Source organism: Leptonychotes weddellii, chromosome 9 (genome assembly GCF_054177405.1).
Source record: "Leptonychotes weddellii isolate Sample4059 chromosome 9, ASM5417740v2, whole genome shotgun sequence".
Classification (NCBI taxonomy): domain Eukaryota; kingdom Metazoa; phylum Chordata; class Mammalia; order Carnivora; family Phocidae; genus Leptonychotes; species Leptonychotes weddellii.
This window is the reverse complement of record NC_138377.1, coordinates 103450663-103475304: the sequence shown is the minus strand read 5'-3', so window position 1 is coordinate 103475304 and position 24642 is coordinate 103450663. Positions and strand designations below refer to the sequence as shown.

The 24642-nt window shown below is 52.9% G+C and overlaps 1 protein-coding gene across 6 annotated transcripts in view; it reads left to right on the top strand.

Moving 5' to 3' along the window:
* The window catches only part of TMEM266 (transmembrane protein 266), a 121771-nt gene extending 97369 nt beyond the window's left edge, over positions 1-24402 (top strand). For 3 of the 6 annotated variants that reach the window (XM_081829622.1, XM_081829621.1, XM_081829623.1), the window contains 3 exons: positions 7663-7852; positions 21687-21749; positions 23181-24399. In XM_081829622.1, the coding sequence (XP_081685748.1) occupies positions 7663-7852; positions 21687-21749; positions 23181-23776 (849 nt within the window). In that variant the 3' untranslated portion in view covers positions 23777-24399. The other 3 variants (XM_081829626.1, XM_081829627.1, XM_081829624.1) reach the window with 3 other exon arrangements.
* Positions 24403-24642: the final 240 nt, after the last annotated feature.

The window sequence follows — 24642 nt, the reverse complement described above, 5'->3', positions numbered from 1 at the left end:
GGCAGCCCAGAGGGGTGGAGGGAGTCCGCTTAGACAAGGAGCCAACAAGCGAGATTCTAACCTCCACTCCAACAATGACTAGTCTCCCCCTTAATCCCTGGACCTTGTTGGAAAAATGGAGGAAACAAGGCTTATGTCACGAGGATGCTGTAAGGATCAGACTAATTCAAGTAACATATATGAAGTCTAGTCTACTGGAGTCTTTCAGTAAATGTAAAAAAAAAAAAAAATAGGAAAGAGAAAGTAATACTAAATCACTCATATAATGGTGACCACTTAACAAATGCACTCCCATGTATTTTAGCTTCCTTTAACCTTATGGTCAGAGCGGGTAGGCTAGGTCTTATTAACCCCTTTATAGATGGAAAGACAACAGCTGAGAGAGGCCGTTGCTTGCCGGGGTGGCAAAGTTTGTGGTGCGAGGGCTGGGGGTGGAACTCGGCGGCAGGGTCCGTTTCCCTATGCCAGAAACAGGGTGTCTGGACAAGTCACTGTCAGGAGTAACACAAGCTGCTACATGAAACAAATCCAGAGCTCGCAGTGGCCTAACACAAGAAGAGTTTGTCACTCACATCACAGCCCAGAGCAGGTTGCCGTGGGCAGTGGGTGACGAGCCACCATTCCCCAGTCACTCTGGCCTCCAGGCGCCTCCCATTTTCTAGCTGCTGCCTCTAAGTCCTCGGGGCTTTCTCCCTTCAACAGGGGAGAAGTAGAGAATTGTGCAGTTAGCCAGGCTTCTGCCCCGTTTCGTAAGTGGGACTCACTTACGCCGTCACACTTGAGGCACCTGAGGCATACCGAAGTGGTCTGTGTGCCCAAGAACATTCTCTGCCCCTTTCCCTAGTCCCACGGGCACAGTCACATTCAGTAATCCTCCCTGGGTGATGCAAGTCTCCCCGGCCCTTTTCTGGGAGAAACTGGATGATAATCTTGACCTCAAGCAACAGGCTTTTCTGGTGGCAGTCGGCAGTGTGGGGAGGGGCGGCGTCCTGCTCCTCCCCCTCCATCCATCCTACTTTCCTGTGCAGGGGGTCGAAGCCCACTTGTTAGGTGGTGGGAGGTGACCTGGGGGCCTTGCTCTGCACCCACAGCGCTCTGGTGCTCAGCACCCCTGAGAGAAGGCCGATGGCTGCACAAATTCTCACCTTTGAGGCTGGGCCGCCAGCCCTGAGAAGGGCCTCTGTGGCCATCAGGAGATGGGAAACCACAGAAAAGGGGTCCTACCCTGGTTCTGGGGCTGGTGCTTGATGCTGGCTCATTCCAGAGAGTCCCCTCTTTTCCTGCAGAGCCCACAAGTCCCCAGCTCAGCACAATCGCCTTTGTTACCTGGATTATTCAGGATCTCCACTGTGGGAAAGGAAGTGTGTGTATGTGTGTGTGTGTGTATGTGTGTGTGTGTTTAAGCATGGGAAGTGATTTGTAAAACAGCAGATAGCTTTAATGACAAGCCTATTTAGCTGATAAAATTAGCCATCAGAGGAATAACTTATGTTATCCTTTTGCCATAATTTAAATTTATGGCCAACTACCAGTCATCTTCACAATGGATGGAAAGGGGCCAAGGTCGAATTCAGCCGCCCCCACTGCTAAATCATTAGTTTGCAACTGTCTCCTGATTTTTATTGTTACCAACAATGGCAAAACTAATGGAAATAAACATTGGATGCCATCCAAATAGCAGATAGGTTTAAAGGCAGGGCAGGCTGTGCAGACAGCACTAATAGGATGGAAGAAAATTACTGCTGTTGCATTAGGATGCCATTGAGCTTCTGGCCAGAATGTGCATTGATCAGGCCAAAGCCATGTCAAGCGTACTCCACAAACCAGACCGTTAAAGGCAGAGATGGACTGGGTGGGCCGGCCCTGCAGCCCCAGGGGTCTCGCCCCACCAAGCAGGCACTAAAAGCCCAGCCCCAATGGAAGGGGCCTGACTCACTCTGTAATGCATGCTGAGGACTTCCCTGTGGATCCTGGCCCATCTGCTCAGGTTATCTGATAGAAATACTTAGCTAATGATGCGCGTTAAGAAGGGCTGTGACTACACTTTCATTTTTCCTGAGTCTCGGGATGGTCTTCATTTCCCCAGGCCAGTGTGCCAACGGAAAATATGCTTCATTTTGTCCTCAAAGCCCCCATGTGTCTTCAGCCCTGGAGGCCCACGCAAGCCCCGGAGAGCCTGAGTGTTTCTTCTTACCTGTTTTCATCAGTTTGACTGCAGAGGGTCCAGGGGTGGGGTTTTGTATTTATCCTGTTTAGGATTCTGAGTTTCTTGAATTTGTGGATTGATGTTTTTCATTAGATTTGGAAAGTTCTTGGCCACGGTTTGTTGACTGATTGCTTCTGTCTTCATCCTTTCATCCTCCTTCTGGAGCTGTGGTTGCATGTTAGGCCCTTGGATCATGTCTCCCATCTTAGACCCTCTTCCGTTCACTCACTCTCCCCCCCGCCTTTTTTTTTTTTCCTTTTCTGGCCATAAGTTTAGATGTTTTTCTATAGACGTATCCTCAAGTTCAACAGTCTTATCTTCTACTATGTCCAGTCTGCTGCTAAATCCATCCAGTGGAATACCCAATTTCAGACATTGCATGTTGAGTGAGGTTCTAGAAGTTCTATTGGATTCCTCTTATAGTTTCTGTTTCTCTGCTGAAATGCTACATCCATTCTGTTTATCTTTCCCCCACTTTAACATATTAATCACAGTTATTTTGAAGTTCTTATCTGCTAACTCAAATAGAACATAGGTCTGCTTCAGTGGGAATTCTAAGCAGCCTCTGAACTGCTTTATGTCTTGATAATCTATCACCTTTTTTGCTTATTTGCATGACTAGTAATTCTTATTGTGTGCTACACACTGTTGATAATGTGTTTTAGAGATTCTGGATTATGTTATCTTTCTGTAAAGAGCTGGCCCTCTGGAAATGGGGCATTTCATCAAGGAGCAGGGGGTGGCCCTCAAGACAGGAGCTACCTGTCATTTGTACTTTATTCCCTCCCAGCGGGGGTCCCAGAGCCAGCACAGAGCTTGTCGTAGACTCAGAGTTCAGCTGGTCCATTTGCCTTATTGAACACAGTAAAACTGAGGCCCAGAGAGGAAAAGAGACTCACCACAAGTCAGAGTGAGGGAGGGTGATGGGCCCAGAACTCAGGCTCCTGCCTCCTCCAGCCCTTGCTTTTTTCCCACTTGGGAACCTCCTGCTCTTTCCCAGCCCCTGTAACCATCAAGCCCTCTGTATTCTGCTTGAGCTCAGTCTCTTCCATCTCGCCCCTAAGGCTTCCCCTTGACACAAAGTCTGTGAAGCTAGAGGCCAGAGGCCTGGGTTGCAGGCCTGGCTTTGCTTCTGATGCATCCTGTAGCCTTAGCTTTTCCCTACCCTGTCTGCAGGACAGAGGCTCCTTCCCACCCTAGAGCCCCAGCTCACCCACTGACTAATGAGGTCCTGATAGCTCAGGACCCCCGACAGCCCTTCAGTCAGCTGGGGAAGCACACGTGGCCCTGTTCAGTATGGGGGAAGCAGCAGCCAGGCTCTGAGGGTCCCAGGGTCCTGCCAGCCCCCTGGAGCTGAGCTGGGCTGAGCTATCTGCAGTTCCCCTATAAGGAATCCATCATTCCTTCTCAGGGCAAGGGCCGAGAGCATCCAGCCACCCACACCCTCTGAAGCTTGTGAACTTATATCCCTCTCCTTCACCCATTCCATTCATGCCCATGCCCACACTTTGACCTCCTAAATAGCTCCCTTACCTCCTGTCTCCACTGTCCCCAACCTCGTCCAAATTCTGGTCATCAGGCCTGGCTTGCAGAAGTAGCATCCTGGCTGCCACTCCCGCCTCCACCCTGGCCCATCTCTGTCCAATCCTCCGTTCTGCTGCCAGCACCATCCTCCTAGAGTGCTCGTCTGAATCACCGCAACACCTCCTACAACACTCTGCTTTTCTGCTCAAAAGATTTCAGTGGTTTCTTGTTGCTTTTTTTTAAAAGGCTGACATCCTTGTAACATCTTACCGGGGCTAACGGGCTCTGCCTGGTGTGGTCCCTGCTGATCTCCCCAGCCTCTCTCACCCCCCAGCCCCCTGTCTCGCAGACACACCATGGTCAGCCCTTGAGACTGTCATGGGAGATTTGCTGCGATGCAGCAGACACTGCCCCCCTCGCTTGGGGCCACTGAGGACTCACTTCCAAGCTGGGAGAGGCATTTCCATTCTAAAACACGTAACAGTTTGAACATAGCCCTCACCATGCTTTACCTGAGTAAGTGAATGAATGCATGCCTGCCTAGGAGAATTCCCATACACTTGGGGTTCATATCTGTAGCCTAAAACTTGTCTTAATGTATGTGCCCATGTCTGCACATGTGGGCTTGGGCTGGGCAAGCCCCAGCCTCTGGCTGTCTGGCCTGAATTCCAGTGGGACACTCAGGGGTAGCTCTGGATCAATTACAAGTTATCAATAATGCATCTGTTCAGAGTGGCCTAGGAGGCCATTAGATGGGCCTACTGGCCCTGATGAGCAGCCTTGGAGAAAGTGGGCTACGTATGCCCATGGGAAGTTCAGATCAGCCTGGGCAAGAGGAGCTCAGGAGGTTGCCTCATAGGCCCTATGTGACCTCTGAGAACTTGCTGCCAGAGGGGTAGCTTGAACTCTCTCCCCATGCACAGAAGTCCACCCTATAGTAAGGCAGCCTCACTTTCTTAGCCTCTGCAAACGATAGACCCATTTAAGTACTGGGTTGTTGAGGTCCAGAGTCTGAGCCTAGACTGAGAGCAGAGTCATGGCTCAGTGTATGATGGCTCAGGCTTGGGACTCAGTGTGTGAGCAGGTGTAGGGCTCACAGTGTAACTACGGTTGGGGCTCAGTATGTGACCATGGTCAGAGCTTAGTGTGTGAGCAGGGTCAGGGCTTACACTTTGTCTCAGCTTTGGGTTAGGATTGGGGCTCAGCCTGAAACCACAGAATTGAGCAAAGCTGAATAGTTTCATTCATTCATTTATTCAACAATATTTATTGAGGGCCTTCTCTATACCAGGCAGCAAAACAGACAAGATCCCTGCTCTGACAGAGACTATATTTTATTAAGGGGTGAAGGGTAGCAGTGGTGGGCTGGAGCTCTCGCTCCGGAGAGCCAATTAAGGACACCTCTTCCCAGTTCTCCATGACACTGTGTTGGTAGTTTGAAATTGGCCATGGTGGAGTATTTGCACCACAGAGGTTAGCATAAACTACTCATCGGGGCTTTTTTTTTTTTTCTTTTAACCAGCATACTATCACTGCAGTGAGCGAGAGGGAAAACCAATAGGCAGTTCTTAAAATGGTGGAGTGACCACACATATTTATCTGATCTCCTTTCCCAAACTCCACTAAAATGATAATTTAAAAACCATGAACACATAAGAATTAAGAAAGTGTCTCTTTAAGGCCTGTCCATAACGTCAAAGAGGATAGAGATTTCAGTGGATTTGAAGAAAATGAACAGCGGATGAGAAAGGGGTAACCGATCTACTGGAGTGGAGAATTTATAACTAAAGTGCTTGCGGAGGATAGTGAGGGAAATGGGCTAATTCTCCCCTCAGAACCCCTGAGAGTTTGGGAGAAAGCGGGTGAATGGGAAGCTGACCAAAGGGAGAGGGGTTGACTAAATGCCTGTACACACGATATTTGAGCCCCCTAGGTCCCCTCCCAATCCTGCACAGCCAGGAGACCACACCCGCCCCCACCCTGCAAGAATCACAGAGGTTTGTTCTCTGGAGAAACTGAACCAGAGGGCTCTGCAAGTGGGCCCTGGGTTAGGCAGGGCTGAAACCAAGGATTCATTGAAAATCCTTCCATGTAATGGTGGGACCCTCTACCCCATCCCCCTGCCCTGCTCCCACACAGAGGCAGCCAGAGGCTGATGAGCTCTCTGAAAAACTGAGTGGTTTTTCACTCAGAGACAAAGTCTGTGGACACTGACATTGGGAGGTTGCCCCGATGTCAGTCTGCTGCCTGGTGTCCCTAATGTTAGTGAATGCTTTAATTGTGCATTTCACTGACGCCAAAAGAAAAATAATAAAATATTAAAATAGATTTTAAAATATCAGAAGGTGATAAGTACAATGCAGAGAATTCAAACAGGCTGGTGTGACAAAATACCTGGGTGGCTGCCTTGGGTGGGGTGTCAGGTCTGAGATAGGCAGGGTCAGACCATGCACCTGCTTTGTAAGTCAATGTCATGTCACAAGGGGGGGGTGACATGATCTGATCTAGGTTTGTGAGAATCCCTGTGATTCCTATTGGGGGATAGATTTAGTAAAAGGCTGTAGAAGTTGGAGTTGCCAAGGTGGTGGAGGTGGAGGGGGTAGACAGGCTTGGGATAGCACTTGGAGGTGGAGTTGGACTTGGGGACAGATTGGATGGTGGGGGAGGGAAAGCAAGGAAGCAAAGGAGGTGATTACATTTTTGGCTCCAGCTAAGATGAGATGGAACCACCTGAGGAGCAAGTTTTTAGATACAGTGAAGAGTCCTATTCTGACCAGGTCTTTTTTGTGATTCCTGTAAGCCAATTCCGTGTTGCTGTCAAGTAGGAGTTGGAGATGTGAAGCTAACTTTACAGGGAGGGGTCAGGGCTGGACACTGAGCATCATGGGGAAGTAGGTAATCTAGGTAGGGATCCCAGGCACTGGGCCTCCCTGGGACCACACCCGCCCCCCCTTCAGGCCTTTGGGGGTTTGCCGGCAGGCTGTGCACAGCGATGCAATGTGTGCTTGGGGCACTAGGTGGCAGTGAAGGCTCTCCTTACCTGAGCCCACAGCCAGGCCCTTCAAGGTCAGACCCAAACTTTGTCTTGGCCCAGATGGCCCAGAAAGGTCCGAGTGTAAACAGCTATTTCAGCCACGAACCCAAGAGGCATCTGGGAACCTCTTTAAAGAGCTTTTCCCAACAACAACAAAATTAACCAAAATCAAAATGTGTGCAGCATTTTACAAAGCCCTTATTTAGCACTCAAGTCCTCAAAGAGATCCAGGGGGCTGAGAACCCCTATGATACAGATAAGGGAACCAAGGCCACACGGCCAGAAAGCTACAGAGCGGGGGCTAGAGCCCAGTCCTTTCTGAACACCTCCTAGAAGAGGGGTGTGGGTGTTGCTGGAAGACAAATGGACGGTGCACAGACAGCCCAGCGAGCACATGATGCCAGGATGGGCTCCCAAGGCTGGTTAGGCTGGTCCTGGATGTTCCCGGGCATGCGGTCTTCCACTCAGCATCAGTATAAGACACCTGAATAAGGCTTTCACTTTGACAAGCACCACCTGGGTCGCACATTTAGGCAAGGAACTAGATAGAACAAGATTCAAACCCGGGTTTTTCGACCCCCCCCCCTTTCAGTACCCTTCCCACAGACCACAGCTGTGTTTCCTCTCACGGCCATCTTGTCTTCCCAATGCGGCCAGACTACAGTATTCCAGAAATGAGACACAGGAATACACCTTATTGCTTGGAAAAGGCTCCAGAAAAGTCCAAAGCTCTGGCGATAGGTGTCGTTGGAGATTTGTAAGGACCTCCCCACCCACACCCTGCGGACGCTCAGCGCACGCCTCCCGCCCCCACCCCGGGTCCCAGGGCTCAGGCTCGGCCCGGCACACCCCGCCCGCCCCCGCGCCCCGACCGCCCACGGCCCCTCTCCTCTTGCAGTTTGAGATCCGGCAGCTGCGGGCGCACCTGGCGCAGCAGGACCTGGACCTGGCTGCGGAGCGCGAGGCGGCGCTGCAGGCCCCTCACGTGCTCAGCCAGCCGCGCAGCCGCTACAAGGTGGTGGAGGCCGGCACGTGGGCCGAGGAGACGGCCACCGAGAGCATCGTGGAGGAGCTGCAGCCCTCGCCAGGTGAGCCCGCCCGCCGCCCCCGCCACTCCCGGCCTGCCCCCGCCCGGGGCTCTGCGTCCAGCTGCCCGCCTGCGGGCGCGTGTCCCGGCGGGCCTGGGGCGGGCCGGGGCTCAGATCGGGGGACCCCCACGACGACCTTTGTGAGCCCGGGAGCAAGCGTTTAGCCAAGATACCTTGACCCAAACGGGAAATGAGCCTAGTGACTTGTACCCATTTCATGCCTGTGGGCCGCCGGCGTGCTTTGCTTGCGTTATCTCCCCGGTCCTCAGAGCAATAGGAAGTATGACTTTCCTATTTTGTGGATGAAATAAAAGTCGTACAAAGGCGCATCACTAATAAATGGCAGAGCTAGGCTTCAAGCCAGAGACCTGAGATTCTTACTGCCCTGCCTGTAAGGGCCCAGATAGTAAATCCAGGCCTAGGGCCAGTACAGCCCAGAACCTAAGTCTTGGCGCTGGTAGCAAATTGATGGACAGGTGATGTTGGTGGAGATGGGAGCATGGGGCCTGATCTGGGGCAGAGTACTGTATAGAAGGCCAGCGGTGTCACCTTGGACAGGGGACTTAACCCTCTGAGCCTTGGTTTTGCTAGCTAACAAATGGGAACAATGCAGAGCCTTTCTCACAGGGTTGTTGGGAGGCTCAGGGAAGTGGGTACAAGTGGCCTCCGGAGCTGCAGAACAGTCCCACAGATGTCAGGGGGTATTGTTTTGTCATGGGGTGAAAATACCCTCACCTATGTCAGGTTTGGGCCTTCGCAGGATTTCGGGAGGCTGTGTTCTAATGGGCTCAGGCCAGGGATCTACCTCAGCACAGGGGTGATCTGCGCCCACCTTAGGGCCCCAAGGGGTCCTGGGAGCTCCCAACACAGACCCCCCTCCCCGCCAGGTGCCTTTCCTGTTCATGTCTGAGTCCTCCCTGTCCTAACTTGCACCTGAAAATGTCATTGCTAAAATGATGGGTAAGGGGTTATTTCACTTTACCAAGAAATTCTTTTAAATATTGACCTCCCCTAATAATTCAGAGTAATTCATCTTCACGCTTTTTACCTAAAGGTAAGGGAATGAAAGTTTATCAAATCCCTCCAAGGGAAGTTTTTATAGTTGGACCTGGTTTAATCCTCACACCTCCTTTGTCTCCTGTGGAGCCAGAAACTCAGACCCAAAGAGGTCAAGAGAATTTCACAGGGTCACACACTGGAAATGGTGGTGCTGGGCTTGGAACCCAGGCTGTGGGACCCTAAACCCCAGCTTGATCGAGGGCCCCTTCACCTTGCTGTGCCATGTTCCCTTTGCCAGGACAGCCAGGCAGGGCTGGGCGGTTGGGAGGTGGGAGGCCAGAGCCCCGGACTCTGCTACTCCCCAGCTCTATGACTTGAGGCTTAGTGTTCCCTTCTATAAAGGGAAACTCCAGCTCTGTCTGCCTCTTAGGAAATACGAGGAGCTGATGGAGTGAGAAAGCTCTGGAGTAAGGCACTGTGAACAGCTTTTGTGGAGTGGGGTAATTGCACTTATGACCTTCTGAGAGACCTACAGATCTCAGAACTGTAGAATTTGGGGGCTAGGAGAGACTTCTCTGAGTCCAACTGATGTGCTAATCCCATCTAAAACTCTTGCTGGCCTCAGCTTACCTTCCTTTAACAGTAGGTGCTCCCAGCCTCCCAGAGAAGCCCACACCAACCCAACTTCAAATGGCTCTGCCTATTAGAAAGTAATTCTTCAGGGGCGTCTGGGTGGCTCAGTCAGTTAAGCATCTGCCTTTGGCTCAGGGTCCTGGGATTGAGCCCCACAGCCGGCAGGCTCCCTGCTCAGCGGGGAGTCTGCTTCTCCCTCTCCCTGTGTCCCTCCCCGCCATTCATGCACGCACTCTCACTCACTCTCTCATAAATAAAATCTTTAAAAAAAAAATGTAATTCTTCAGACTGAGCTGAGGTCTCCCCCGGGGTACCTGCCTCTCCCACTTGGCTGCAGTTTTTATGCATTGGTGAAAGGCATCCTTTCATTTTTTTTATTGAGGTATATTTGACATACAATGTTATACTGAGGCGTCCTTTTGGAGATTGGCCTCTAAGTGTTTTCTCCTCCAGGGACTGTCACTGCGTTTCCACACCAGTCCTCAGGGGAGGAGCTCTCCAGATTCTTGCTGTATTGTCCCTCCTTGAACATTCCAATGTTTTGGTTCCTCTTGGAGTGACATCCAGAACAAAACGCAGTTCTTGGGGAGCTGCAAGACAAGGGTGGAGTGCTAAGAGGCCACCCCTGCTTTTTTGTTCTGAATCTAAGACCCCTTAGATGTGGCTAGAAGGCTCCTGAGCCTTCTAGTGGCTGCCCGGCCTGAGCTCACAGCTGACCCAGGCCCACTGTTCCCCACATGGGCCCCCGCAGCCCATCCCTAGGCAGTGGCTTTTTGCCCCCTGCCCCCCTCCCCCAACCATGCAGCACTTTACAACTATCTGCGTTGGGCTGTAGCTTGGATTCCTCCCCAATTTAACACCTTGGCTGGTGGCTGCTAGGGCTGCTGCAGCAAGCCGGGGGCTTAAACGTCAGTTTACGGTCGCACAGCTCTGGAGGGTGGAAGTCTGAGATCAAGGTCTTGGCAGGGTTGGCTCCTCCTGAGGGCTGTGAGGGCCTCTCTACTAGCTTCTGGTGGTTTGCTCGTAATGCTTGGCATTCCTTGGCGCCCTCTCCACCTGGCATTCTCCCTGTGTGTCTGTGTTCACATTTCCTTGTTTATAAAGACCCCAGGCATCCTGAGCTAGGGGCCCACCCCACTCCAGTATGACCTCACCTTAACCAGTGACTTCTACAACCTCACTGCCACATGAGATTCCATTCTGAGGTACTGGGGGTTAGGGCAACGGATACGTTTGGGGGACACACAATGATTCCCCCTCTAACAGGTGGCATATAGACCCTTGACGCTCTCGCTTCTGCAGCCTCACTCCTCCCACTCTTTTCACCTTCCCTCAGGCAGGTGAAACATCTAGTTCTGTGAGTGTTTTGTGCAGCTGTAGGTCTTGGAGCTTTTCCACATGCTGTGCATTGGCAGGCCAGGCCTGCCTGCCATACTTCTCTTCCTCCTTAAAACCCATCTCTGAGTGAGCTCCCAGCCACCACTCTCTCCTCTCTAGACCTGACCGGAACTGCCGCGAGGCCCCAGTCAGTCGTGCCGTGGGGCCGCTGGGCCGTGAGTGTTTACATGTATGTCCCCACAAGGGCCGCCCAAGCCTGGCCCTCAGCAGGCTCCCCCTAGAGCTTGTTGCGTGAAATGTCATCTGCAAGCCCTCAGCTGATCAAAGAACGAGACGAGGCTTGCGGATACCATGTGTTCTCGTGTGGGTCCCTGCAGCCCTCTGAGCTCAGGCCCATGTGGCAGCAGTCCACTCCAGAAACCCCTCTTGACTTTCAGCTCCCCAGGCTGGTGTTTGTGGAGTCCAAAATACAAGAATATAATAAAAGAATATTCTTTTTGGGAAAGCTCTCTGGAAGTCAGCAGCTTTTGCCCACTTGTCTTACTTCCCAAGGACGGGAGGGACAGTGTCCCTCCCAGGAGCTTCCTCCCTGATCAGGCAGAGGGAGCTGGAGGAGCTGCTGCTGGGCAGCTTCTTGCTCTGCCCGCGGAGGTGGGGGGGCTCCTTGTCGCTCGCAGTCCATCTGGAGGCTGCAGCTCTCCTGGGGCTTGGGCCTGCTTGGTTCTGTTCTCTTTTCGTGTGTGCTCACCTGTAAACACCTGAGCTCAGATGAGCACTTCCAGAACAGCCCATGTTCTGTAGCACCTCTCTCATCAGGATCCTCAGCTCTCAAGATAACAGCATGGCCATTATTACTGCCCCTCAGCCAGTGACCTCCAGACCCTCGACACCTGATGCCCTATTTGGGCCCACAGGGAGTCAAGATCTGGGTTTGGAGAGTCTGCAAACTAAGCCTTTAAAATAATCCCACATGTTCTAGGAGTTCCTGCCTCTCCACTCCCTCCCTCTGCTGTCCCCATAGTGAGCAACTTCCAGGAGGGAAAGCAGGGAGGTAGAGTAAGAAGGGAGAAAGCTGGGTCACACTTGAAGTCCACTCAGGGTGAATTTGACCAGCTGTGCGTCACCAGCCAGCATGTCCTGGGGTCTGTGCTGACCCTCCTGGAGACTGGGTGCTGGGCGGGGGGGGGGGTGTCTGAACAAGGCACTCAGGCCTCCCCAGAGAGATGCCAAACATGTCCCTCTGGGAGCAGCTGCAAACGCTCCTCCCTTCTAGTCCTGGACCCCCACCCTGCCCTCCGTTATCTCTCCTGTGACACCCCCACCGCCCCCCTCTCTAGATGCACAGCTGCCCTACTCCTGCCCCGGTCCGTGCTGCCTGCCCAGTACATTCCCCCACGCGCCTCTTGTGCCCCCTCACAAGCAGCCTGCAGAGCGATCGACAGCAAAGCCAACACCTCTGAGGCGGAGGGCAGACGCAGGGGCCCAGCAAGCGGTGTGCGTGATTCACAGCCTCCAGGGGGCCAGGGAGACAGGGCGTCCGCCAGCTGATTCCTCTCTGACCAGGAGCTGTGTCCAGGGAGGGATTTCCACGACATTAGAAATTACGGCCGGACAAGCTAGGGGTGCTCTGGGCCACTCTGGAGATGGAGAAAGGGCAGCATCTGCTGCTCATGATGAGCTTCAGGCCAGTGAGGGCTCTGAGGCCCACCGTGTCACGACAGTGCACAGACGGTCAGGGGATTAACCCTCAGAAGTGAGCTGGAAGCCACAGGAGCCCTGGGAGGGGGCCGTGCTCTCTGCGGGAGGGCAGCCCCGAAGGGCGGGAGGCCTGAGGGGTCCCCGCGGTTCAGCAGTTGCTCGCAGGTCAGAGCCAGACTAACGCCGACCAGCTTCTGTTTAGACTTGCTCTGGCACAAATCATTTTTAAAACCCAGGCTGCAAAGTTCCAGGCTTTGGGGCCTGCCAAGTTCACGGTGCCCCTGTGTAGTCATTAATACTTCCCTCCCAAATTTATTAGTCTTGAACCTCGCCCATAATTTATGAATTACAGCCACCGGGGGGAGCGCCACGGCGTCCACCATATATCACGGCCAACGGCGGCGGCCCTCCATGCTGCACCGGAGCTCACAGAAACCCCCCAGACGTGCCCGGCGGCCGGTCTGGGCTTTCCCTCTGCCCAGCAGAGCTGGCCCTGGCGTGGGCCCTCAGGAGAGGAGAGGCCCGTGTGCCGCCGAGACCAGTTGGGGTTTCTGCCACCGCTGGCCTCCTCAGGTTCCTCGAAAAGTTAAAAAGAGAACTTCCATAGAATTCCACTTTGGGGCATTTATCCAAAGTAAACAAAAACACTAACTTGAGAAGAGGCGCCCCCACGTTCATTCCAGCATTGTTCATAACAGCCAATACGGGGCAACCGCATGAGTGTCCAGTGGTGGACGGATGAGGAAGATGGGGTACGTATACACAGTGGAATATCACTGGGGGGCACTGAGGAGCCGGAGAAGCTGCAGAGCTGTAGGGCTAGACCTGGGAGGTCCTCACACAAGTAGTGAGGCAGCTGATGGGGCAGAGGGGGGTATGGTGATATGAGGAAGGGACACCAGTGGAAGACTCCGGGCTGGGTTTGAATCTCAGCTTGGCCTTGAATAAGTGACTTAACTCTCTGAGCAGGACTGGCTCCATGGTTGGGTGACCCCGCTGGTCACATAGGGCCTTGAACTTGGTTCACTGCCCTGCTGTCACCCTCTTGAAATTCTTAATGCCTTTTTTTTTTTTAAAGATTTTATTTATTTAATAGAGAGAGAGAGAGAGGGACAGCTAGAGAGGGAACACAAGCAGGGGGAGTGGGAGAGGGAGAAGCAGGCTCTCCACCGAGCAGGGAGCCCGACGCGGGGCTCGATCCCAGGACCCTGGGATCATGACCTGAGCTGAAGGCAGTCGCTTAACCAACTGAGCCACCCAGGTGCCCCTTAATGCCTTTTTTTTTAACTGATGTGTAATTGACATATAGCATATTACTTTCAGGTATGCTATGTGATGATCCGATATTTATATATATATTGCAAAATGATCATAGTAAATCTAGTTAACGTCTGTCACCATACATAGTTACAAAATGTTTTTCTTGAGAACTTCCAAGATTTACTCACTTGGCAACTTTAAAAAATGCAATACATTATCATTAACTGTAGTCACCATGCAATACATCATATCTCCACAACTTACTTATTTTATAACAAAATTTGTACTTTTTGACTCCCTTCACCCATTTTGCCCAACCCCCACCTCTAGCAACTACCAATGAGTTCTCTGTGTCTGTGAGCTCCGAGTTTCTTGTTTTTGTTTTGTTTTTAGATTCCACATAGGTGAGCTCCTATAGTATTTGTCTTTCTCTGCCTGACTTATTTCATGTAGCATAATGCCCTCCAGGGCCATCCATGTTGCAAACGGTAAGATTGCTTTCTTTTTTTATGGCTGAATAATATTCCATTGTGCGTGCACGCACGTGTGTGTGTGTGTACACGTATACCCCATCTTCCTCATCCGTCCACCACTGGACACTCATGCAGTTGCCCTGTATTGGCTGTTATGAACAATGCTGGAATGAATGTGGGGGCGCCTCTTCTCAAGTTAGTGTTTTTTGTTTACTTTGGATAAATACCCCAAGGTGGAATTCTATGGAAGTTCTGTTTTTAATTTTTTGAGGAACCGCCATACTGTTTTCCATAGTGGTTGCAACAGTTTGCATCCTACCAACAGTGCACGAGTGTTCCTTTTCTCCACATCCTCTCCAGCACTTGTTGTTTCTTATGTTTTCAGTTTTAGCCATTCTGACAGGTGTGAGGTGATCTCTCATTGTGGTTTTGATTTGCATTTCCCTGATGATGAGTGATGCTGAGCATCTTTTCATGTGTCTGTTGGCCATCTGGATGTCTTCTCTGGAAAAAATGTCTATTCAGATCCTCTGCCCATTTTCTAATTGGTTTGGTTCTTTTTGCTGTTAAGGTGTATGAGTTCTTTATACAATGTGGATATTAGCCCCTTATTATAATATGATTTGCAAATATCTTCTCACATTCAGTAGGTTGCCTTTTCAGTTTGTTGATGATTTCCTTTACTGTGCAGAAGCTTTTTAGTTTGATGTAGTCCCACTTGTTTATTTTTACTTTTATTGCCTTTGCTTTTGCTGTCAAATCCAAAAAAATCACTGCCGAGAATGATGTCAAGGAGCTGACTGCCTATGTTTTCTTTCAGGAGTTTTATGGTTTCAAGTCTCACATTTAGGCCTTTAATCTGCTTTGAGTTAATTTTTGTGTATGATGTAACATAGTGGTCCAGTTTTGTTCTTTTGCATGTAGCTGTCCAGTTTTCCCAGCACCATTATTGAAGAGACTGCCCTTTCCCATGTATGCATGGGTTTATTTCTGGACCTTCATGCTTTTTGAACAAGGGGCCCCACAATTATGCTGCTGGTCCTGTCTCTGAGCCCCAGTTTTTCCAAAATAAGAACAGTAGCGAAGCCTATCTTCCCTGAGAAAGATTGGGCTTTCGGTCATAGGCACAGCTCTCATGCATGGCACACAGCAGGTGTGCTCCTTCTGGGAGGGCTGCCAAGTCATGGAGCAGCAAGTTGGAGTCAGGGAGGAGGAGCCCCGAACCAAGAACCAGGGCTTCCCTCTGGGCGCTGGGGCCTGTGTCTGCACAGGATGCGGGGTCCTGGCACCCCCAACCCACAGCACGGCTCCTCCCACCCCCTCCAGGAGCCCCAGCTGACTCACACACTGTCTCTCAACCTCTGCCTTACCAGGCAGGTGGGGCTCCGCCCAATGGGCAGACACACATGAGGAGCGTTGCCATGACCAGCACCCCAAGGGCTTTGGACGGATTAGTCAGGATGCATTTGCAGAGCGCTCCCCACCCCCCCCACCCCACCCCCACCCCACCCCCCGGGAAAGAAGGCGCCAGGCAGCCAAGAGCAGCTGCTGCAGAAGACTCAAGACTTCGGGGTTGGAAGGGAACTCCGGGGGCGGGGATTCGGAGAGGTGCGGAACAGCCCTGGGCTAGATTTGACATTCATTGTCTCAGTAAGTCGTACTTACAGCGTTTTACCTCGGAGGAAGCTGAGGCTCAGAGGGCCTGGGGATTTGCCTGGGACCACAAGGCCCAGGTTTGTCCTGAGCTCAGCCCTCAGTGTGGGGTGGTTCCTCCGTGGTCCCAGGGCGTCTTGGGGCTGAGTCAAGACAAACCCTTTGGTGGGGGATTGTTCTTAGGTGGAAAGTGGGCAGACCCCTGTGGAGGCTCCGTGGTGGCCTGTTCCTGGCCACAAGCCTCTGTGCCTGCCTCCTCTCCTTTCCCCCAAGCCCCCAAGCACCCAGCAGTCACCAGCGTCCAGGCAGGTGCTAGTGACCGGGAGCAAGGCTGTGTGCTGAAGGATGACAGTGCCTCGCAGAGGGTGAGGCGGAAGGTGCTGGGAGGCCCTGCAGGCCTCTGACCCAGACACACTCATCTGTCCGGTCAGCACTCTTTAGTGGAGGCTGGCATAGGCCAAGCCCCGTGCTTAGTGCGAGGGAGATGCTGAGTAAAATGTGGCCCCTGCCCTCAGAGGCTCTCGGCCCCTGTGTGGGTGGGGACACAACCCCAGCCCAAGTGGTCCGTTCTGGAGAACTTGAGGGCCTGCTTGAAGCAGAGAACAGGGAGGACCAGCGTCAACATTGCTGGAGGAGTCCAAGCAGGCCTCGCTTTCAGATTTGTCTTTTTTTTTTTTTTTTAGATTTTATTTATTTATTTGTCAGAGAGAGAGAGAAGCAGGGGAGTGGCAGGCAGAGGGAGGGAGTGGGAGAGGGAGAAGGAGGCTCCCGCCGAGCAGGGAGCCCGATGCGGGGCTCAATCCCAGGACCCCGGGATCATGACCTGAGCCGAAGGCAGACGCTTAACTGACAGAGCCACCCAGGCGCCCCTCAGATTTGTGTCTTAAAGCTCATTCTGAGGCCCCTGTGTGGGTCCAGGTTTGGAGTAGAGGGAACAAATGCAGACTGGACAAACCTCTGGAGGCCACCTGGGTGGGACCTAGGTTCAGTGTCACACATATCCATGGAGCTAGAATCCTGTTCATTAAACCCACAGATGTGACAAGAGTCCAAAGGGGAAAGCATGAGGTCTGACCTATGGCTGGACCACCAGACCATAGCAGAGGTATCAGGGGGTCCCTCGACTAGTCACAGACTTGGTAGGAGTTGGGTTGTTGGTAAGGAAAGAGAAAGCACAGCGAAGTGACCAGGGTCCCAGCCTGGGTGGGCAAGGAAACCATTCACCAAGATGGAGGTGGAGGGAGAAACTGAGTTCTGTTGTGGACATGTTGCGTCAGTGGTGGCTGGAGGTCCTGCAGAAGACGTCCAGTTGACCAAGTCAGCCAGAAGCTCAGGAGAGACATTGGGCTACAGTTCTCCTAGCCTAGGTGGTTTCTTCAGTGGTGTAGATGACCATGTGGCATTCTCCATCAACACTGAGATAGGAGGAAGAGCTAATCCCAGACACTGAGCCAAGATTAAGAGTGCTCCTCAGCACACTGCCCTCTTTGCTGAAACCAGCAAGCTTACATTAGCCTGGGATGAGGAACACAGAGTCCTCCGTGGGGGTGACACAGCCAAGTGTGCTCAGGGCTTGGCCTGCCCCGCCACTGCATGGAAGCCCTGGGTGGCTCGAGAGTCAGCAGAGTAGGGCGGTTGCTGTCCCCACCGGGAGGGTGCTGGGCTGCATGAGTGGAGTGATCCCAGATCTTGGGAAGGACCAGTCTACTGAGTCATCCCTGCCTCGCAGGGCAGTGGTGAGGGTTAAAGAAGCATGGTGTGTACCGAACCCAAGGCGTGGCGCTTCAAGGGCGCAGTGAAGGCCGGCTCCCTCCCTTACCCTCCCCCCCCATTTTGGTCACCTCTGCAGCCCATAGGGAGGCCTTCAGAGTGGGAAGGCTGGAAAACTCGGGACGGGCGGGAAACGGACAGTGGTTTCCCAGAAGAGACTTCTCAGGAGGGCTTTTTAAGTGTCAGAAGGCCTGTCACATAGACGGTGAAGAGCAATGGGCTTAGCCGTGGTACCTGTGAAGACAGGACCACGGTCTGCAAGGCTTGATTAAACGGAGATGGGCTGTTTGACCAAGGCATGACATCCTGGGGAGGCCCTGACTGTGCTCCTTGGAGGCAGGGAGTCCTGGCCTCAGTACCCGGCGCGGGGTGGGGCACACTGTGATCCTGCTGAGCACAGGTGAACAAGAGCTGCCCACAGCTGGTTATCCGAGCTGCTCAGCAGAGAGGTGGGCACCCCCTTCCCCAGGTATGCCGGCCAAGGTGGAGAGCCCCTGTCAGCAGCGAGGTGACTCCTGCCCAGGCATGCGGCGATGGCCCTGATGCCTCTGGCCCCCTCCCGCGCTGCTCTCTCCCCTCTTGGAGCTTCCAGAGCTGGTGGATGTGCCAGGGGCGTCCGGCGCAGCCGCTCACGATCCACAAGAGCCTGCCCAGCCCCTGGTGGTACGGATGAAGAAACTGAGGCCCAGGAAGGGGAGGTGACCTGCTCAAGTTCTCATGGCTGCGGCACGCACAGGACGGGAACTAGGATCTGGGTTTTTTTGTTTTTGTTTTTTTAATAAGACTTGCGGTTTCCCTTTTTATAATTTTTTTTATTGAAGCTCAGTTGACACAATGTTACATTAGTTTCAGGTGTACAACAGTGATTTTACAAATTTGTATGTTACGCTGTGCTCACAAGTGTGGCTACCATCTGTCACATACCACACTGTTACAGTCATCGACTGGATTCCCCAGGCCGTGCCCTTTATTTCTGTGACTTACTCATTCCATAACCAGAAGCCCTCAGCTCCCACTCCCCTTCGCCCATTCTGCCCATCCTCCACCTCCTCCCATCTCTGTATGTATGGGTCTGTTTCTGCTTTTTGTTTGTTTATTCCTCTGTTTTCTAGATTCCACATGTAAGTGAAGTGATATGGCATTTGTCTTTCTCTGATTTAGCCTAATACTCTCTAGGTCCATCCATGTTGCCTCAAATGGCATGATCTCATCCTTTTTTATGCCCAGTATTCCAGTGTGTGTGTGTGTGTACGCCACATCTTTATCCATTCATCTATCGATGGACACTCAGCTTGCTTCATATCTTGGCTGTTGTAAATGATACTGCACTAAACATAGGGGTGCATGTATCTCTCCAATTACCGTTTTCATTTTCTCTGGGTAAATACCCAGTGGTGGAATTGTAAGGTAGCTCTATTTTTAACTTCCTGAGGAACCTCCATACTGTTTTCCAGAGTGGCTGCACCAGTTTGCATTCCCACCAACAGTGCACGAGGGTTCCTTTTTCTCCACATTCTTGCCAACACCTGTTGTTTCTTGTTTTGTTGATTTGAGCCAATCTGACAGGTGTAAGGTGATATCTCATTTTGGTTTTGATTTGCATTTCCCCTGATGAGGAGTGATGTGGAGCATCTTTTCATGTGTCTGTTGGCCATCTGGATGTCTTCTTTGTAAAAAAACGTCTATTCAAGTCCACTGCCCGTGTTTTAATGGTGTTTTGCTGTTGAGGGGTATGAGTTTTTTATGTATTTTGGATATAGCCCCTTATCAAAAATAATTTGCAAATATCTTCTTCCATTCAGTAGGTTACCTTTTCATTTTGTTGATGGTTTCCTTTGCTGTGCAGACACTTTTTAGTTTGGTCTAGTCCCAGTAATTTATTTTTTCCTTTGTTTTCCTTACCTTAGGAGACATTTCGAGAAAAACATTGCTACAGCTGATGTCAGAGAGATTACTGCCTGTGCTCTCTTCTGGGAGCTTATGGTTTCAGGTCTCATATTTAGGTCTTTTATCCATTTTGAGTTTATTTTTGAGTATAGTATAAGAAGGTAGTCCAGTTTCATTTGTTTGCATGTAGCCGTCCAGTTTTCTAGGGTCTGGTTTTTCTTCTTCACCCCAGGCCACCTTCTGTGAGTAACTCCCTTGGGATGAATTCTCACGGGTCTGCGGATACTTTAGCTGAGTTCACAGTTCTGCCCATGTCACAAGGCCTCCGCAGCCAAGGCCGAAGGCTCATCCCGAGGGAAGTGACCAGAACCTCCTGTCTGGCCCAAGAGGCCGGTGCCACCGCCTACTCTCACTGCTGGCCAGGAGCAGCCTCCCCAGCCTCCGCCTGACCCCCAGGGTGATCTGCAGGGCCACACAGCATTTACCACGTCAATAACGAAGAGCCATGGAGAGTTGTATTGTTGTGTGATTCTGAGGGAGCTTTGCTGGCTGATCCTGGATCAGGGCCTAGAGCCAGCCTCAGGCCCCTCCCTCAATTCAGGCATTAATGCAAAACACACCTCTCACCCCAGGCATTTAAAGATCAAAAGAGGCCAAAAAAGCTTTTGGGAGCCAGGTCTGTATGTGCCCCCTCGAAGCCTCCCAATGTCCAGCCGATTGGCTTCCGCAGTGGTTTCAGGTGTGCCCGGGAAGGCGGCCACAGAAAGCGTCTGGTCCATTCATCCGTAGACCACCGCTCCTGGGAGAAGCGTCCAGGCGTGTGGACTCCCTCAGACTTCCGTAGGAGAGGAAGGACTAGACTCCCGTGTGTTGAAGGCCTTCTGTGTGCCTGAACCCACTCGAGAAATCTGACATTTGTTAGCTCCTTTAATCTCCTTAACAGATAAGGGAACAGAGGCTTAGAGAGAACCTAAACGAAAGGTCCTTAGCTAAAATGTGGTGGGGTTGAGGTTTGAAATCAGGTCTGATTCCTAAGAGGGACCCTAGGACCCAGGGGAGACCACAGTTGCTAAAGAGCAACCCCTGGGCTCAGTCTGACAAGTTGAGTCAACTGAGTCATCTTGTCATTCTCCAAACCCTGCCAAGTCCCTCCTAATTATCACTTGACCCTGATCCCTCCCTTCCGTCCCAACAGGCATCACCACCCATCCCCACCTCAGAACCTGTCAGCCTCACCTGGGCCTCGTTTCTGGTCTTCCTGCCTAAAGTCTGGCACCTTCTGAACTACTCTCCCCACAACCTTGGGAGTGAGTCACACCTGACCATGTTCAAACTTTCCTGTGGTTCTTCAGTGCCCTTGGAACAAGGCCAAGCTCCTTGGGGTCTCCAGTCATCTGCTTTTCCTCCCATTCTCAGGCCACTCTGAATTTCTCACCTCTCCTCTCTCCCATTCCTTCTTTATTCCTGTCAAGACGATGAACCAATATTTCCTTGAGACCCTTGTTCCCATGTCATCTCCTTGGACAGCTTTACACCTCGTCATGCATTATGCATGCAATAACTATTTACCGAGCGCTCACTGCATGCTAGGAACTTCATAGGTTGGGGGGAAGAGCAGCCCCCGGCCCATCCCCATACTGTGTGGGAGACTGGGTCCTCTGATAGGTGAGCCAGCGGGCTGTCACCAGCGATCAGCCTCTGCAGTTGGCTGGGTGGGGCCGCTAGCAAGGCTTTGAGACTTTTGTACTGAGGACAGTGGGCACCCTGACAACCTCAGGTAGACTCAGAGACTTGGGCCATCCTGGCAGGGAAAGCCCTGAGGAACTGTTTCCATCTCACAGTTGGGGGAGACAGGACAGAGAAGGAAAAGGCTCTGCCCATGTCCTATGTCAAGCCAGATGCTTCATGAGGACCTGGGTCCCTGACGCCCAGTCCAGCCCAGCCTTGGGGCGGATCCCCACTGAGGATTGGGAAGCAGCAGAGAGCTCCTGGGAGACATGAGCCTCTTCTCGTGGTGTTGGGGAGGGGCGGGAGTACAGAGGGAGGGACACGAACTGGCCACAGCCTGCTCTTGGACTCTCTGCACGCCGCCACACTCCCCTTCTCTGTCCTCTTCTGCCAAGGTGCCGCCGTGAGAGACGACATGAACAGCTACGTCAGCCAGTACTACAACGGGCCCAGCAGTGGTGAGTGTGTGTCCGGGGCCGCTCTGCACACGCCAGAACCTCTGCACATGCTGCCCCTTGCAGCCCCTAACGTTGAGGATGGGGACAGTTTGGCCTGGCGTGCCCATCCCCTGGTGCCTCTGTGACCATCACTGCAGGCAGAGTTCAAGGTTCAAATACCTGCAGCTTTAGCTCCCAGCAGAGTCCAGCGCCGGGGCTATGGGTGTGGAGGTTGGAGTACTCCGTGATCACTAATGAGGGCAGCATGGGGGACCCTCATATGGAGAGAGGGCTGGAATCAGAAATCTAGGAGACCTCAGCGCCTCTCAACCCGAGACCCTCACGGAGTGATCACGATGGGGGTGAGGTAACAGCAGAGCTGGGCTTGAGAAGCAACAGGTGTGGCGCATGTCCTTGCTCGATTTGTTTCATTCTTTCTCTTGAAAGAAGTTTCAGGGAGCCTAGTGGTTTTCATTTGTGGGAAAGGTTGAGTTTTAAAAGAATACCCCGTTTTCCTTAACCAATGTCTTGAATCTCAGTAGTTTGTATTTGACACTCCTTGAATCCTCGTATACTCCCTTGTGAGGCTAGAATGTTACATTGTGTGACATGTGTCATGCAGTGGATTGTTTTCTACAATGTCACCCCCTAAAGATCTCTTCTCTCTTTCTCTCCCTCTTTCAAAGCTTCATCCAGTCTGCTGATTTCAGAGACCACCATCTCTAGCTCAGACCTCTCCCCCAGTGCACTCTCCCCACAACTTGGGGAGAGACCTTGCCCCCACTGCACCCACTGTAATGCAGCCCCTTGGTACTTCTTCCTTAAAGACCTCTGGAGTGTTCTCTGTGCTCACCCTGCAATGCATCCTACAGGGATGATGCAATCTTCTGAAGACACAGCTCTGATCATGTCACTCTCGTGTTGGCCCCATTTAAAACTGAATGACTCCACCTGACCATGAAGCCCGGATTCCTAGTCCTGGCACCTCCTGCTTTCTGAGTTAGGATGAGCTAGGTTATGCTGCTGTGGCAAATAACCCCAACATCTCCGTGGTTTAAATCAACACAGGTCCATGGCAGATCAGCCAGGGACGCTGCTCCCGGGTTGTCAGCTTTCCTCCAGCACCTAGGGGGCAGAACAGCTACCGTCTATTCTAGAACACTGCTGACCGCCGGGCAGAGCACAGCTGTTCAGAGAGGCCACAGATCAGTCCTCACAGATGATTGGCCAGTGCGTGTCGCGTGTCCGGTGAAGTCCGCCAGAGGAGGGCGGGGCGGAATCCTCGCGGGGCCGGGCCGTGAACTCTGGGAAATTGGACCACAGACCCAGGCGTCCCCCAGCAGAGCCCGTGCACACTCGCTGGCTGCCATTTGGGTCAGAGGCGCCCCCATCAGGGCCCACAGAGGTGTAGCAGAGGGTGAGGTGTGACGGGCATCCCCTCCTTTCTTGCAGACAGTGGTGCCCCAGAGCCAGCCGTGTGCGTAGTCACCACAGCCACCGTTGACATCCACCGGCCCGATCTCTCCTCGGACCTCTGCTTGGTCGACGTGGCCCTGAAGCCCAGCAGCAGTGGCACGTGTGCCAGTGCCACGTCCGAGAGCGCCTCCCGCTCGACTCGCAGCTCTGTCACCCGGGCCCAGAGTGACAGCAGCCAGACGCTGGGCTCCTCCACAGACTGCAGCACCGGCCGCAAAGAGCCGTCCTCAGAGCCCGGCCCCTCTCCTCGGCCACTGCCGCCACCACCCCAGCAGCAGATGGCAGAGGCCGCGGTCCAGGACCTGCTGTCCTCCCTGTCGGAGGACCCCTGCCCGTCCCAGGGGGCCTTGGACCCAGCCCCTCTCACCTGGCCCAGCCCCGCGGGCTCGGCCCAAAGCAGCCCTGAGCTGGAGCCCAGGGTAAGTCTTTTCAACCAGAAGAATCAGGAGGGCTTCACAGTCTTTCAGATCAAGCCTGTCATCCACTTCCAGCCTGCTGCACCCATGCTGGAGGAGAAGTTCAGATCTTTGGAATCCAAAGAGCAGAAGTTGCACAGGGTCCCTGAAGCCTAGAGCCTCCAGCTGGGCTGGGTGGGAGGAGGGCCGAGAGCTATCTGGATGCTCTCTGAGGACCCCGGAGGCTCCGGGGGGCCACACGCAGGGCCTCCCCCAGGGTGCTGCCTGCCTCCAGGGAGGTGTCACCGAGCCAGGAGGCCACATGCCTCAGACCTCAGAGCCCAGAGCTGGCGTCTCCTCGGGCCCTGCTCAGGGGAGGGTGGTGCTCATGGCTGGGGTCTTTTTAAACCATTTTTACAAAAACCAGCCTGTGGCCCAGCTTCAGCAGGGTAGAGCGCAGGGACCAGCCCAGCCTCTTCGTGGCCTTCGTCCCTGGCGCCCACCCTGGAGCCCTGGGAAGAGCACTGTGAGCAGGGGCTATCTAGCCCCACCCCCAGCCGGCTCGTCTTTTCCCGGAATCCGGGGTGGAGCCGACACAGTCACACAGAGACCACCATCTGAGACCTCCATCTGAGCCTATTTCGTTCATCCTCATTCTCTCCTTCGGCATGAGCATCTCTGAGTCTTTTCCAGACAGATCTAGTTTTCACCTTCACAGGACATAATGGGATGAATCTGGAGGTGGGTGGGAGGGCCATGGTGGGGTGCGGGGACAGCCGTTTTACAACTTGGCTTTAATAATAAAAACCAACTGCACTGAGACTTCTGGTTGGCGGAGGTTTTCCTTTGCAATTGCTAGCCCCTGGGGGAAGAGGGTTTGGGTTGGCCCGGCCTGGTGAAAAGCCACCCAGGGAGGCCCCAGGGAGCCCTGGACCCCAGGTGAGAAGCTCTGGCGCTGCCTGGTGAGGCGGCTGCCCTGGTGTCTTCCCCGCCCCCCTTCATCTTCCCACCGAAACAGAGCTCAGAATTCTGCCTTCCCTGTG